General features: G+C 51.7%; 1 protein-coding gene across 1 annotated transcript in view; it reads right to left on the bottom strand.

Moving 5' to 3' along the window:
• RHOQ (ras homolog family member Q) overlaps nt 1-10,337 on the bottom strand; it is a 35,824-nt gene extending 25,487 nt beyond the window's left edge. The window contains exons 1-2 of the mRNA XM_082852360.1: nt 9,890-10,337; nt 9,281-9,339 (exon numbers count right to left, since the gene is read on the bottom strand). Coding sequence (XP_082708486.1) covers nt 9,281-9,339; nt 9,890-10,031 — 201 coding nt within the window. The 5' untranslated portion in view covers nt 10,032-10,337. The remainder of the gene's footprint in view (nt 1-9,280; nt 9,340-9,889) is intronic.
• Nucleotides 10,338-15,995: the final 5,658 nt, after the last annotated feature.

The following is a 15,995-nucleotide window of genomic DNA, read 5'->3' as shown; positions in this document are numbered from 1 at the left end:
AACCTCAGCTACGGTGAACAGAGCAGGTCTTGCGTCTCAAGTCTGTCTGGATGCTTAATGTACAGGGGAGGACATGGCTTGGCACTTGGGCCTCATCAAGGAATACCCCTGGAGCCTACTGTGTGCATGGCCTTGGGCCAGACAGCACACCAGTGGAGCCAAGGGCAGCTTAAGAAGTTCTGCTTCCATTTTCTCCTGATCATGCCTTGGCCCCATCTCCACCAGGCAGGCGAGGAAGGCGGCACCAGTGGCTGAATGATTCAGTTCATTCCAACAAATATGGAGCATCCCAACCACGCATAAAGAACTAGAGATGAGGGTGTGTGGAGGCGTGTTTGGATAGGCAGGGGTTAAAAGATGAATAAGGATTAAAAGATGGATAAGTTATGTACCTGCACTCTGGAGACAGTGTATAAGTAGAGCATGGAGGGAGAGGGAGAGGGAGAGGGGGAGGGGGAGGGGGAGAGAGAGAGAGAGAGAGAGAGAGAGAGAGAGAGAAAGAGAGAGTGTGTGTGTATTGGGGGAGGGGAGGAGGGGAGGTGGCTTGCTAAGACAAGGTATATTAAGTTCACATTTACTAACTTGGTGGCTCCGACATTTCGGCCAGTATCAGAATCACCTGGAGGGCTTGTCATACCAGAGTTGTCCCAGATTTTCTGATTCCAGAGGTCTGGGGTGAAGCCTAAGAGTCTGGATTTCTAACACATTCCCAGAAGATGCATGTTGGTTTGAGGATCACATTTGAGAACGAGTGCAGTAATTCAAACCCTCACTGAGCATCTAGTACATGTAAGAATCCAATCTGAGCACTTTCTCCACCTAAAATCGACCTGGAGAACCCCAGGCTGCTGTGCCCATTCTCATCTCCTGGGAAGGACAGAACCCAGCCTCCTCTGTGACCCCGATGAACAGGCACCCTCTCCCTTCCCCACTCTGCTGAACCGTGAGCTCCTGGGGGCAGGGCCTGGGCCTGATCTGTCTCATAAGCCCCACCCCTTGCACAGGTACTGGCCCAGATTTGGTGCTCAAGGAATGTTTGCTGACTGACTGAATGAGTGTTTTCACCTAGTCCTGGCAGTCACAGCGGCAGGACGCAGCCCAGGCTGTGGGATGTGGGATGTGGGAGCCCATGCGGAGGTGGTGTCAACAGGACGCTCAGGAAGGCAGGCAAAATGAGGAGTGGGTGGCAGAGGAAGTCTTTGGGTGCATATTCAGGGCACATCCCGATGGAAGAGGGACAAACAGGTTGAAAATGGCAGCTTTACCTAAATAAGGAAACTCCTACAGGGAGAAAAGAAAAGCCTGGGGCAGCCCCTATGGGATGGAAAAGACATCTGCCTGGCAGCCCCCGCACAGCAAGTTCATGTCAAGTCAGGGCTGCCAGGCGGAGCAGGGGTGACAATGCAAAGCGGCGCAGAGCTCCTTCCCGGGAACAGGTGACGCCTGCACCAGCATGAAGTTTCTTCCACAGCCTCACTGGCAATGCAGCTACCTGCACCACGCAGGGGAAGTCCTCTTTTTCAGCAACAATGGAGGTTAATGAACAAATGGACAAAACACCCTTCATCTCCCAGGGTGGAGGTGGGGTGGAGGTATCTTTAAGGAGCCATTTCAGCAGCAGCCCCTAGTGTCCCATCTATAGACACCATTCCACCAACTCTCCTGTCCAGAAAAGCAATGGGCCCAGAATGTACTTTTTAATGAAATCGTCAGCAACAGAATATACGTGATGTAAAGGAAACATATAACACCATCAAGCTGATTCTTGTGAGTGGTTTAACACAGAGAACCCAGGTCTTGGAGTTGGGCAGTCTGGCCTGTAATCTTGGTGTTGCCTTTTTACCAGCTGTGTGGTCCGAACAAGTCACTTAACCTCTCTGAACCTGCAAAGGAGGCAACCACGACCTGCTTCCTTTACTCAGAACAGGTGAGAAGCCTCACGGAGCACCACGTGCAACGTGCTTCACACCCTGTAAAAGTGCCACTCAATGACAAGAGTGTCATTATTAACCCCCGGGGTCTTCCCTGAGTCTGGGAAGGGTTGGCGAGTGTGGGCATCAGGAGAGAGGCGGCTGGGCCTCTACTCCCACCAGTCACTTGAAAAGAAACAGCAACAATAATAGAGGCCCCTTTCCCCATGTTCTGTTCTTTCTATTAAAATCAACAAGCAGCACAGCACCAGGTTAATATCTCTCTAATTACTAAGTTGTCAGTTACTGCGTGAAAAACTCCATAATTTAGTTCTCATCCCTACTCCACACTGACACTGATAGCAGGGATCCGAGGTACCATAAAAAGACACATTTGGGACGCCCTGTGCCTGTGCTCCCCATGCTGTTCCTCTCCACCCAGAATATCTGTTCTCCGTGCCCCTCTGCCTGCGTGACCTCATTTAGCCCAATGGTTCCCAAGCTTTCACTTCCTGGGACAGAGAAGAGAGAGATGCGTTCAGCACACAGTGGGTGGGGTAGAGGGGCCATGGGCTAAGTGACTGAGGTTAGACGGCTCAAGCTGGAAGGGATAACCTGAGCCCAGGGCTGTCCATCCCAGGCCCTACCCAGCCACCTTGAGGCTAAGAAAAATCCCTTACCTGGGAGCTGGGAAGCTCTGATTTGATTTTATAATCCCCATTTTACAGATGAGGAAACTGAGGTTTTGAGAAGTCAAGCCCCTTGCTGGAAAGTAGACCCTGGCAGTCCAATGTGGGGGCCCACAGTGGTAACCAGTCTACTGTACTGCCTCCCATCTCTTCCTGCAAGCCTACAGCTTTCCAGAGCTTATTCCTGCTACCTCTTCTCAACTGGGATGGTGTACCACTCAATTTCACATGAGGAGTGTTCCCTGCTGCTTTCTGCCATCTGACTCCCCCTTTCTTCTCCCACGGGAGGTTGGGACACAGAGGAGGCACTGAATCAACACCAGCTGAACTGAACTGGGGTAGAGCCCCCAAAGCCGGCCGGGACCATCACCCCTGACTGAGCGTGAGGCCATCTGGGACAACGACACATCATCTCTAACTAGCCCTGATGGCAACCCTGCGAGGTGGCCATCATCTCCCCCGTCCACAGGGAGGGAAGACGTTGGCTGCCTGACGGTCTCACAGCTAGAGAGGAGGAGTAGGATTCAAAAATGTTCCAGAGAACCCACACTGTCACTGCCGGGCTGCCTCCCCCTCGGGGCATCTGAGAGTGACAGGCCTCAGGAAAGACGTGGAGGCCGGCACCTGAGAGACAGCACTGGGGGACGGGCCCACTGGGGCCCACGGAAAGCCCCCAGGTTGTGGGTCAGGGGATAGCGCCTGGCCTGCTGCTTACCTCCATGCCCGTCACTCCTTTGAAACTTAGAGACTTCTACTAAACGAACAAAGCTTTTTTCCAAGAAAGGGGTTGTGCCAGAAGCTCTTATTTAACAGCAATAACCCTAGTCTTTGGTTAACCTTTTAGCAGAAATGAGTTGACAGCCAAATGCGAATCAACTCAATTTAACAAACAGTCACTGTAGACCTACCACGCACCAGGCACTGGGCTGCGTGCTGGAAACACGGTGGAGAAAAAGAGACACGGTCACCTGTCCTCATGGAGCTTAGAGAGAATCGAGCCAGTCCAGCAGGCAGTGGATCTGGAAGAACTGTACTTGGAGAGCTGGGTGGCCAGGAAGGGCGCCGATGACCCGCCACGGCCATCCTGCCGCCCCGCGCAGCCTCCCTGGCTGGGTCTCCCCGCTCTTCCTCACGCAAAGCAGCTGCCTGCCAGAAACTAAAAGAGGAACAGCAAACTGCTGAGGGCAAGGAAAGCCGCTCCTTGACCCAAACACACCAAATTAGGGCAAAACCAAGCCCTCTGAGTGAAAGGAAATTCAGCTGAGGCGCCCGAATTTTAAAAACATGTGTGGTTTTGGGCTTAGTTTCTTTGTAACAGCCTCTCTTTCCTCCTCCTTGCATTTTGCTATTCTGTACCTGAGGCCTCTTGGTAGTACCAGCTGCTGCCAACACGTGTCATTGCTAGAAACCGATAGCCCCATGGAGAACGGCTTTGTTTTGTTTTAATACCACTAGGGCTCATCTCTTGAAACCCCAAACTCCACAACAAAACCACAAACACCCAGCTCTCCATAAAGCCTCTAACCCATGAGCTATAAAGCAATGCTTCCCCCTTTTTCACATCCTGGCACACATAAAAATGACCATATATGCTCAGCCCCCTGGAAGCTACACACTGCCCCCCCCCCCCGACTCCCGAGCTGAGTGGATGGCATCTGGGCGCACCTATAACACCATTCCTGACACACCTGCTGGTAAGCTTTGGTTCCCAGAGCATAAATGTCACCAAACCTCAAGAGAATCATGAGAGAAGTGAAGCCGGATGGATCAGAGGATCACATCCCAAACTCACATCAGAGTGCCAAGAGGGGGGACACAGGGCATTCGGCCACTGCAAAGGCTTTGAAGCCAAGAAAGGCCATCCACCTTCCCCACGCGGAGGAGTAAACCAGCATTCCCTATGATGCAGTGCAGACTGGAAATATAAATAGCTTCTAAAAAGGTTAGCAAAATGCACAGATGACAAATCTACAGTAGGTTACTAAGGGAAACCAGGATGCTCAGTGCCAGCATCTCACCTGTTGCAGCTGATGTCTGGAAGGAACCCTGCGGCTCCTCCCAAACTCTGCTCCCGGGGCCCCTCAGGGATGCAGTGTCGGGCTGCAGGGACCTGGAGCCTGGGTGATGTGAGTGGTACTTCCTGAGCCCTAATGATGCTCCCTGCAGGCCCCTCCAAAGTAAGGAAATCCTTTTTCCTAATCCCATCTTGGTCTGGTTCTCATAAGCCCACTCACTCTCAATTTCCTCACCTGGGAAGAGTCTACCTCGGAAGGTTCTGTGAGGATGCCTGCCTGAAGGTGGGAGGCGTTCTATGAGTGGCAATACCCTAGGCTTACCCCTCCCCCTTCCTGTTAAACTAGGCTCTTGGGCGCTGCAGGGCATTCCAGAAGGCAGGGCATTCCCAGGCTGCCTCCCTGGAGATCCCCTTCTGGAGGGGAAGTGCTTCCCGGGGCACCCAGAGGGCCTGCAAGGCAGCCACAGCTGCTGGGCTATGTCAAGTAAGAAACAGACCTCGCTTGTCCCTGAACCAACCCCAGGGGACACCTGAGTGGAGGTATTTATAGCTCTCTTATATGCATCCTTGAACTTGTGTGTGTTTAAGTTAACAGATATAGCAACAGCACGCCCAAAAGCACACATATGGACGTGTACACACTGAGGCAGTGGCTAAATCTGGAACTCTAGGGAACCCAAACTCACCCCCAACACACCCTCCTGAGTGTGGGTATTCCAGGACCTAGGATAAACTGGGCGTCCGTCCTTCCCTCTTCAGGGTATCAAGTTCTGCCTTCCTGCCAAGGATTAAGAGATCAGCCTGGAGCCCGCACCTCGAGAGCAGCTTGCCAGGCAGCTCCCACTGGCTTGTCTGCCAGAGCCAGAGCTCTTCTCACTTCCCCTGAGCTCCACACAGTGCAGAGTCAGGTGGGGAAATCTCACCCCTCCAGCACCTCCCTGAGCAGACACTGGGGCTGCTGCAGAGCCGACCCTGAAGCCCTGAACGCCAGGCAAGAAAAGAGAAGAACTGCAGAGGCCCAGACCGGAAGCCGGACCCCTCCAGCAGGCCACAGGGAGGAGGAAGGAGCGCCTTCAACTTCCACTCTGAAATGCTTGGCACTAAAATGTCGGGCTGCTCCTGGGCCGCCAGGGGCTTAGCCAAGAGAGGGGGGCTTCCCTTTGGCCTAATGCTAGTGTGTCGGGGGTGTGGAGGGATGTGCCCAGGCAGGGAACGTGATGGGACTCAGAACGTGATGCCCGACACATTCACATTCACTATATATTCTCTCTCTCTCTGCCAATAGCAGCGGAGGTTAAGGGGGAAGCAGCCTACTCCGGAAGGCAAGAGGTTATCTACTACAGTTATCTCTTGAAGTTCCGTAATATGTTCTTTAATATATAAATTGGGCCATTGGATACCTATGGCTTTGAACTCAACTGGGGTCAAAGAGGGGACCCAAGAGTAAGCACACAGACTAGAAGTTCCAACCCAGGGGAGATGTGCTGTGGTTCAAATACAGTGAGCGCCCAAGTGCATGAGTGAACTTTTTAAAGTGCTGTGAGCTTCTCCCTCATCCCATCTTACCTCCCAAAGTAGAATCGACTGAAACCTACATTCTCCACTTGGTTCTCAAATTTTATGCTGAACTCTTCATTTTTCTAAGAGTTTATCTTACATCACTGGGGATGCAGGTTCTGATCAAGAAAGGAAACCATCTTGACACAACAGGGCATTTAGAGCAGGGAGCACTTGACCGTGTCCATGGGTCCAGTGATGGGGACCGTGGCAATTACGAAGTACAAAGCTAGCACCAGACCTCCACCAAAAAGCCTCTAGGATCTGGCATCCTAGTAGAACTTCTATCAACTCCAAGTATAACACACGGTCCTCTTCCACGTGTGACCTCTTCCCCCTATAAAACTGCCCACAGTGGAGCACAATAATTTCTCATATTTATTACACATCTACTATTATGAACGAAGAACAGTGTCCGCTGCTTTTATAGACATTAAACAATTTAAGCCGACCTATAACACTGCAGTGCAGATTCTAATTAACCACATTTTTACTAGATCACAGAGAAGGTTAATAATACAGCTAGAATCACAGGACCGGTACAGCAAGGTGGAGATCTGGGCCCAAGCTTATTTGGTTCCAAAGCCCATGGACTTTCCTCTGCTGCCCATCAGACTTGAAAATTTCTCTCTATATGTATATGCACGTGAATGTGTTTCTTTATCATTATTATTATTGTAAGATTAATCGGTTACCAATTCATAGAGGCACGAGGTCTTAATGACCAAGTACAACACAGGAATCTCCTACATATCACACATTGCAGATCCCTATCTTAAGTTTATTCTTTTGTACCCCTCTGGCGCTTAGCACAGTGCTAGGTACAAAGTGGGCACTCATTTCATCTCATTGATGATTATGTTGCTAAGATTGCTTATTAGTAATAAACCCTTGGATGCGGAAAGGTGAATTATTGCTAACTCAGAAAAGTCTTAGACGCTGGGAGAAACACCAAGGGGGCCTAACATACCTCTTGGCCAATAGAGTAAGTGCTCCACCACTGGATAAAAACAGTAATATCTGAATCTCACTAATAGGTTGATCCCACTTAGAAGATAGCTTACAATCTCCACTGAAAACAGCACTTGACTCTTTGGACCTGGGTTTTTTCCTCTGCAGGGGTGGCATACAACCCCCACTCAGAGAATGACTGTGAAGATTCCAGGGACCATGTCTACAGAGACACAAGCAACCCAATCAACCCAGGTGGCACCCCAGCACCTCCCATGACTTCCTCTGTACATAACCGCCTCAAACTACAGCAGATTCAGACCCGTGTCCTAATCCCAGCAACATCCCTCCGTAGCTGTGACTTTAGATCAGCAACCTAGCTTCTCTGAGCCCTAGTTTCCTCATCTGCAAAGATGGAGGATCACCTATCTCATGGGGTTGTTTAATGCAGAAAATAAAATAATATTTGCATGTGGCTGCCCCAGGCCTGATATGTAGAAGGAAGTCAGTAGATATTAGCCAGATTTGAATGTGCACAGAACAGCTCTGACATACACACGTCCTGTTGAATAGGGCTCGTGGTCAAAAGATGGCCATGGTGACAAGTAACAAAGAAAAGGGAAGAGGCAGTAGTGAGAGAAGTTAAAATTAGAGACGATTCTTAACCTCTTTCCTTTCAAATAATTTCAACCTGCTGTTTACCAGCTGTACTTCTTAAAAGTCGGTCTTATTTGATTGAATGGGTTCTGCCTCTTGCCCTCCATACCGTCTGGTAATGATAGAAGGAGTAACTACAAAGCAGGTAATGAAAAGGGGCCCTGGAAAGCTAAGAACTCGTTGTACTAACCTGGTTCAGTTTGGTGAAAGTGGGCGGCCTCAGGCACCTGGTGCCTAGTGCTCTGCCAGTGGTTCCTCTATTCTCAGGGGCTCCTCTAACTTCACAGTATAGAAACCAGAGGGCCACATCGAGATGCCCCCCAACAAGACATTCTTCGGAATCTAACCCGGTACTACAATTCTGAAATCCAGATCTACAAGGGCTACAAAGAAAAGCTCCTCTTTATTGACCTAATGTGCGCCTAGTGCGTGCCAGACTCAGTGCTAACCATCCAGCATATAATATATGCCCAGGGGAATGGTCTGAATTTTTTGAACCCCGTCTTACAGATAAGGAAACTGTACTACTGGACATCCCCTAAAGACACTCTCCAAGGCCCTCAGCCGCTCACATGTTCTCAAGGACTCAAGTCTGGATGACACGTGGAAACTTCCGCCCAAATTTTCAGGTCTAATCACAGGGATGGATTTTGCAAAACTTCATCAAACAAATCATCTTAGGCCCACAGCAGAAGTGGGTTTGGGAAGAGGGTGGAGCTGGGACAGAGACAGAGAGGAGAACTTAATGCTTCAGAAGCCACCTCTAATTTGCAAATAATGGTCGGAGGGTGCATCTTCTTTCTGCACAATAATCTCTACCAAAGAAAACCCAGACAAAGTCACCTGGCCTTCCTAGGGAACAACGAAAAAAAGCTCTTCCTCCAAGATTCACACTGAACTCCTAACCCCTCCTTCCCCTCCCTGCCCCTGGGAGTGGCTGGATGGTTGTTGTTTCTTTTCTTTTTTCCCTATGGTCCTCTGGTAATACCACAAATTACGTTTTCAGGGACTGGAGTCCCAGAGTGCAATGATGTTGTAATAAACATAACCAGGACCAAATGCCTTCCCATCATATTAGATGATGCCATTTCCCACCAATCAGGCTCCTCGGGCAGGCAGACCACTCACCAATGAGGGACCAGACAAAGGCTGTGAGGGGAGACCTGGTCATCGGCAACTAAAAATAAGAGTGCTTCGGGATTGGCCGCTGCCACTTTGCAACAGGAGTTGGGACCCACACACCAGGCACCAGACAGAAGGCACACACAGGCAGAAACTTTCAGCCCAGGGGTTCACATGGGGTAGGCTGGTCTGGGTTTGTTGCTGAGATTTTTTTTTTTTCCTTTTCCTAATGTGGTGACTTGAAGAAAGAAATACTTGATCCAGAGGGACCCTTGCAGACACACCCTCCCTCCTAGACACGTCAGTTTCCAAAGGCCCTTCACAGACACCCTGAATTGGGGAAAGGGCGGGGGGGTGCGGCCAGGGGCCAAGACACTCACCTGTCCGGCTGTGTCGTAGAGTCCCAGGAGGTACTGCTTGCCCCCTACGGTGACGCTGACTGCAAGGGCAGAGAAGTGGGGGCGGGGAGAGAAGCTCACAATCATCTAGGCTCTGGGGCAGTTTCGTTCCCCATCAGGACCCTTCCCTCCTAACCCAGCTGGAGGCAAGCGGGAGCTCCCAGGGAGATGCCACCCGTTTTCCCTTGTGCCCGGCTCACTGTGAAGTGGCGTGAGGCTGGGGCGATGTGGCGCCCAGCTGCCCACTCCTTTCTCCCAAGTCCCGTAGCCACGTTTCCCCCTCGGGGATTGGGGCAATAGGGAAGGCGGCTGTAGGAAGGTCAAGGAGGTCGGCCCCGGGCGCCGAGGGGGATGGGAAATGCGGGGCGCCAGGACGGGGCACCGGAGTTGGGGGTGGGAAGAGGGCTGGGTCCGGCATGCTAGGGGCTGCCAGAGGGAAAGCCTGGGGGTGGGGCCGGGCGCCCGGCGGAGGGCGCGACGGGGGAGGGGTGGGGAGCGCGCGCAGGGGAGGCGGTGAGGGGGCTCAGCCAAAGTTGCTCCAAAGTTCCCAGCTCGGGGAGCGGCCCCTTAGTCAGCACTTCCGAGGCTTACCTGCGTAGTGGTCGAAGACGGTGGGCACGTACTCCTCCGGGAAGGCGTCGTTGGCATAGCTCATGAGTAGGCACGTCTTGCCCACCGCCCCGTCGCCGACCACCACGCACTTGAGCATCAGCGCGCCGGGCCCGTGAGCCATGCTGCGGCCGGCCGGCCTCCGGGCATGGTCCCCCCGGAGCCCCCGCCCCGGCCCCGGGCTCAGCCCCAGCCCGCCTGGGGGGGCCGCCGCCGCCGCCGCCGCTCAGCGCAGCACGGCCGACCCCCCGGCCCCATGCAGCGACTCCCCCCACCCGAGGGGAGGGGGCGGCGGGCCCGGGGCGCTGCCGCCGCCTCGGTCGCTGCCCGGGTCCCCGCCCGGGCCCCGGTCTCCGCGCCCACCCGCTGCCCCCGCCGCTCGGCGCCCGCGCCCTCTCCCCGGCCCGGCCTCCCCAGGAGGATCCGCTGGATCATAAGACTGGCCGGCCCCGGGGGAGACGGCAACTTTGGGGAGGGCGGCGGAGGGGAGGGGCCAGGCGGCTCTCCCCGCCCAGCGCCGGCCCGGGCCCCCTCCCCGCTCGGCCCCGGAGGAGGGCGGGCCCAGGCGCCTCCCCGGATTGCGGGCTGCCGGCTCCGCGCCCCCGCCCGCCCGCCTGCTGGCTCCCGCGCCCCGCGCCCCGCGCCCCGCCCGCGGACGCAGCTCGGCCCTGCCGGCTCACCCTAGCTTGACTCCCCGCGAGGGCTGTGGGGAGGGGGCGAGGAGGAGGAGCCGAGGAGGAGCGACGGGGAGGAAGGTGAGACTGGAGGAGGGGGCCGAGCGACCAGCGCTCGCGAGGAGGCGAGGGCTCCTCGCGAAAGTGTGCGCAACGCCCAGAAGCGTCCACAGGCTCCGATGCTGGGAGAAGACGTGGAGGCCTCTTGGGGAACCGCGACGACTCTTATGATGACGCAATAGTCATGAAAAATTATTCACGTATATTTAAACTCCACCCGGAAGGCAGGATCTATTCTGTCGGCCTCTAAGTGCACAACAGAACTAGAAATCGGGAAGGAAGAAAGGGCAAGAGAGTTAAAAATTTTTTTTTAATTTTTAAAAAATTTTCACTCTCACGCACGAGGTGATGGGGGAGGGGTGGCGGTGGTCCCTGAGCTGGAAAGTAGGGACTCCTGGCTTACTGCTCCGTCCCGCCTCCCACCATCCCCACCACCCCATGCTGTTCACGGCAGAGCTTGAGTCATTTACTACGAAACTGGTGTCTAAGGGAGTTACAGCATCTTGAACCACTGACGCACCCTCGCACCAGCCAGAGAAGGGAGACTCTGCGACTCTGGATGCGGCGGGTGTACCTTTGCTCCCCCTATAGGCGACATTCTCTGAGGCCCCTTTACAGTCCCAGTGTCCCTCGAAGGTGTTAGGTTGTGATCCCTGAGGAGTGATACACTCTAGAGCTCTAAGACGCGGCCGGTGATCCAGGCAACAACCCCTGTCCTCCTGCCTGGGCGATGCTTGCTTGGAAACACCCGTCAGGCCAGGTCGCGTTCACTCGCCAACAGTGCTGCTTCTAACTTTAGGCCCTGGAGCCGGGGGGTGGGGGTGGGGGAGAATACTCTGCACGTAGCCACCACACCCTCCCTCCCCTTGCTGACAGGAGATAAATCGCTTCCTTTCATCAGTTCACAGGATCAGAAAATGCTGTGTTGAGAGGCACCGCAGAGGTCAACTGGACCACCTCCCTTAGATCTCCCTGAGGTTGCAGGTAAGCAAATTGAGACGCAGAGAGGTGAAGTGGTTATGTCAAAGGCTTCCAGCTAATTCCAGCATTCAAGGACTTGGAACACACTTTGGGAAATGCTCAGTTATGTCCTCACGCCACACTTCCCAGGCCTCAACTCTCAAATCCCAAATCTGATTTCCATTGTCCTGCAAGACTTCCTGGATTCTTGGAAGTCCCTTGTGGGGTCCCACTGAACGTCTCACCAGACCCCTCCATTTGTGTCTGAGTGTGGGTATTTACATTGCCAGCTGCTTTAGGTTATGCAGTGAATCTGGAAGATATTTTTTATGTACTGAATGACAGGTTAAGGAAGGCAGTTCAGTGCCTTGAAGTCAGATCTTGGTTCAAGACTAGTCTCTGCCACTTCCTTCTAGAGGGGAAGAAAGGAGCACTTGCCCCCTTTGCCTACAGGACTACTTCTTCAGACAGCATTTGCTGGGACTGGGATTGTGAAAGGAGGGTCTATCAGGAGAGGTTAGGCGCACTCAGCCTAGAGAGGGCATTTGGGTCTGGCTCTGACGGTACTTAGCAGTGTGACCTTGAGCATATGCCACTTCTGTTCTTGGGGCTCTGCTTCCTCATCTATAAATGTGAGCTCATCCATAAGGGTGAGGTCAGGGCTCACCTTTGAGAACGCTAGGGCTCTTCACAATGTGTCCTGAGAGATCCTGGCAAAAGCTTTGGGCTAGGGGAGAAGCAGTTGCTAGAGACATGGGGGTGGCCTTTTTGAGGGATAATGAGGTCTGTCCCAGGACTGGAGGATGGAGGCTTCCCCCACTGAGGACTCCAGCCTCTCAGTTCTCATGCTGCTTTTCAGTGCGGCAGATATTTACCAGGGATCCAGAGAGCTGGAGGATTAGCTCTAGAACCTTGAAAAATGGAAGGGACTCCAGGTTCTGGATGCTTTGGGAGAAGCTCTGGGAATATCAGAACACTCCAAGTGGGGAACTGCTGTCAGATGAATCATGCAGTGGTGACTTCATTGATGACGGTGACCTCATCCCTTTGGCCCATAGAAAAGCCAAGACTGACTGCCAGGAGTACTTTGAGCTCTGGACTGATTCCACCAGTTGAATGTAGAGTAGGAGGGAGACGGGAGAATTATCCTGGATGCCCAGGTCAGCCCAATGATGGGTTAGCTGGAAGGACCAAACAGATCTCAACAAATAATTACTATATAATGTGATCAGTGCTGTGATCGAGGATAAAGAACAGTCTTCGGCAAGTGCAGGGAGGCTGTTAGTACCTAGCTCTAGATGTGCTGAGGAAGGATTTGCAGAAGGGTGTCATTGGCCTGGGGGTTAAGAGGCCAATAGGAGTAAGATAAGAATGCCTAGGAAAGACAGCCCTGCCCCCCAGCAAGAAGGAACAGCACACAACTTCTTGGGAATGGTGAGCCATGTAGGTGGACAGAATGCAGGATTAGTGGTGCAGGGCAACTGGTTTGTATGTAATTGAGAAATATGTGATGCTGCCAGGCCATGGGCCTCTGGAAGCCACGTTAAGAGCATGCAGGGCCCCACCCGGGCATGCAGGGCTCCACCAGAACCTTGAAGAATGGAAGAGACTCACAGGATATTCACGAGTTCCTATTTCTGGTTATCCCTGGGACCCTGTCGTACCTACTGGTCTTCAGTTAGTCACTTGATTTAACAAGTCCCCCTTCCCTTTTTGCCTGGTGGGTGTGGGTTGGTTTTCTGTCACTGGTAACCAAGGGAATCTTTACTATGTTAGTATTATCACTACAGTTGAGATAAGTGATGTGCAGCGAAATTCAGAAATTTGCCCAAAGTCATGTAGCTGGTAAGTGGCAGAGCTAGCTTTCAAAATGGTCAGTCTTCTGAGCTCATGCTACTTCCCATGTTCCACATGAAGGAGGCGTTAAAAGTTTTTCAGTAGGAAATGACAAGTTTAGAGCTGTCTTTTGAGAAGATCACTCTGGGAGTGGTGTTAGAACATGGATTTAGAGGGGACGAGAGTGAAGGCAGAGGAAGTGAGGAGAGAGGTCACGAAGGTCTGAACCAGGCATGGCTGTGTAAATGAAGAGGAGGCCATGGGTAGCAGGATATTTTAATTAATTAATTTTTGGCTGCGTTGGGTCTTTGTTGCTGTGCGCGGGCTTTCTCGAGTTGCGGTGAGCGGGGGCTACTCTTCATTGTGGTGTGCGGGCTTCTCATTGCAGTGGTTTCTTTTGTTGCAGAGCATGGGCTCTAGGCACGTGGGCTTCAGTAGTTGTGGCACGTGGGCTCAGTAGTTGTGGCTCACAGGCTTAGTTGCTCCATGGCATGTGAGATCTTCCAGGACCAGGGCTCGAACCCGTGTCCCCTGCATTGGCAGGTGGATTCTTAATTGCTGTGCCACCAGGGAAGTCCCTAGCAGGATATTTAGATGACCAAGTCCACAGGGCTTGGTAACACAGCATGGGGAAGGGCTAGGATACCTCTGAGGCGTTATCCATTGACGTATGATTCCATTGATGTATTCCTTCTCTCCATTCCTTTTTAATCTCCTCTGTTTTTATCCTCCTTATTTTAGTTTTCTTCCTTACTTTTAAAAACTTTCCCATCTCCTCTTGGTGCCTAACCATGAGACCAACTGCCTAAATCAAGCTGAGAGTAGATCTCTAGAAGGACATTAAGTTTCTGTCATTTTGTTTGTGTTCCCTCACATTCACCCCAAAAATGGAAAACTGGATTCCAATGGATCATTTGGTGTCATGATGCTTTGGGTTGCAAGTAATAGGAAAGTCAACCCAAACTGGCTTCAACAGCAAAGCGAGTATATGGACTTCTTTGACTGAAACATACAGAAGTAGCTCAAGCTTCGGGCATGGCTTGATCAAAACTCTGGATCTATTTTTTTCTTCACTTCTCTCAGTTTTTCTCTTCTCTTTGGGCCAACTTCCTACTTAGGTTGCTTTCTCTCTTGAAAACAAAATGGTTGTACCAGGTCCAGGCATTACCACCCGTACACCACACTGCCCAGGAGGAGAAAGAGCTTCTCTTGACTCACTGATTGCACAAAAGTCTTGGACTTTCTCTGATCAGATTAGCTGAGTTCATCATGGTGGCCAGCAGAATGTCAGACGCTCGTTGCCTTAGGCCTGGGCTGTTGGCCATCCCTGAAACCATCACTGTGACAAGGGATTGGGACTATCCTGATTAGGCCTATCAGGGCCCACCCCAAGGCCAGGATTTTAATCCCACTTAGATTCTATGGTTCCTGCACAGCGGGCGGCAGGCATCGCAGGCATGGGGGAATATATGCTGGGGAGGCGACCAGCAATATCTATTACATCTGGATTGTTGCCCACCAGTCAAAGTTTCTAGGCCTCCCCAAGCTATACTAGAAATAAAGAACTTTAGGAAAAGCAGATTTCAAGGGAAGAAGGAAGTGAGAAGGATCTAAGTCAAATCTATGATTTGTTTCAAATTTCAGTCAGTTGGTTTGTCAGTACATGAATCCATGCTTGGTGTGAATCCCTAATTCTTGTCTGACGGTAGGTACACTCTGCCCCCTTCAGATTTCCTTCTTAGAGTTACTGGTAAGGAGGTAAAGTGGTTATCATCCTTTTACCCCGTCCCCTCTGCTCTTCAGTTATGCTTCTTGTCTCCATACATGCTTCTTTTCTCTTTGCAGACTGCAGACTCTTCATTCCCCAGAGCTCTCTTGCTTCCCAGACTCCACCTGTCCCACGATCATAGCATCATGCTATGTGCCATACCTATTCCTCTTTTCCTTCCCACCACTAAAACCTCCCATCTGCATCCTTTTCTCTTAGGGCTCAGATGTAATATACATTGCACATTTTTTTAGCTAAGATACTAATGGCTTAAACACTGCAGCAATTTCTTAAAGGTCAATGGTTCCTAATGATCAGAATGATAAAAAAAATCCAATAAATCTGGCTCACTTGCTTTTCATTTCTAGTTATGTTTCTAGAATGCATCTAGATCTCTTTTTTCCAGTTCATTACATACCAGGAACTCAGAAGTAAACCCCAGCCTCTGAGAATTTGGGCTCAAGCATCTTTAATAATGTTTTCCGATCTTCATTGCTATCTTTTGCTGCAGCCTAGGTCAGGAGACCAGTCATTATACCTGATGGCATTGCCACCATTGCTGAATCATGAAAAGGACACTTCTTTAGAGGTTGCTGGTGCAGAATACTCATATGATCTGGGAGTGACCACCTCTTATAAGGTCCAAAGGAGGCTGGATCATAGATCCCTCTTCCAGAAATGAAATTAATGATTTTATTCCAGGCTTCAGTACTAAGAGTGCCAGAAAACCATCTGAGACTCATTTATGATTGTTCTTGCACAGTGGATGTTGTGGTCACTGAGTATTATA

The sequence above is a fragment of the Leucopleurus acutus genome (genome assembly GCF_964270905.1).
Source record: "Leucopleurus acutus genome assembly, chromosome: 12".
NCBI classification, from domain to species: domain Eukaryota; kingdom Metazoa; phylum Chordata; class Mammalia; order Artiodactyla; family Delphinidae; genus Leucopleurus; species Leucopleurus acutus.
The sequence above is the reverse complement of the archived record's forward strand: the minus strand, read 5'-3'. Positions and strand labels throughout refer to the sequence as shown.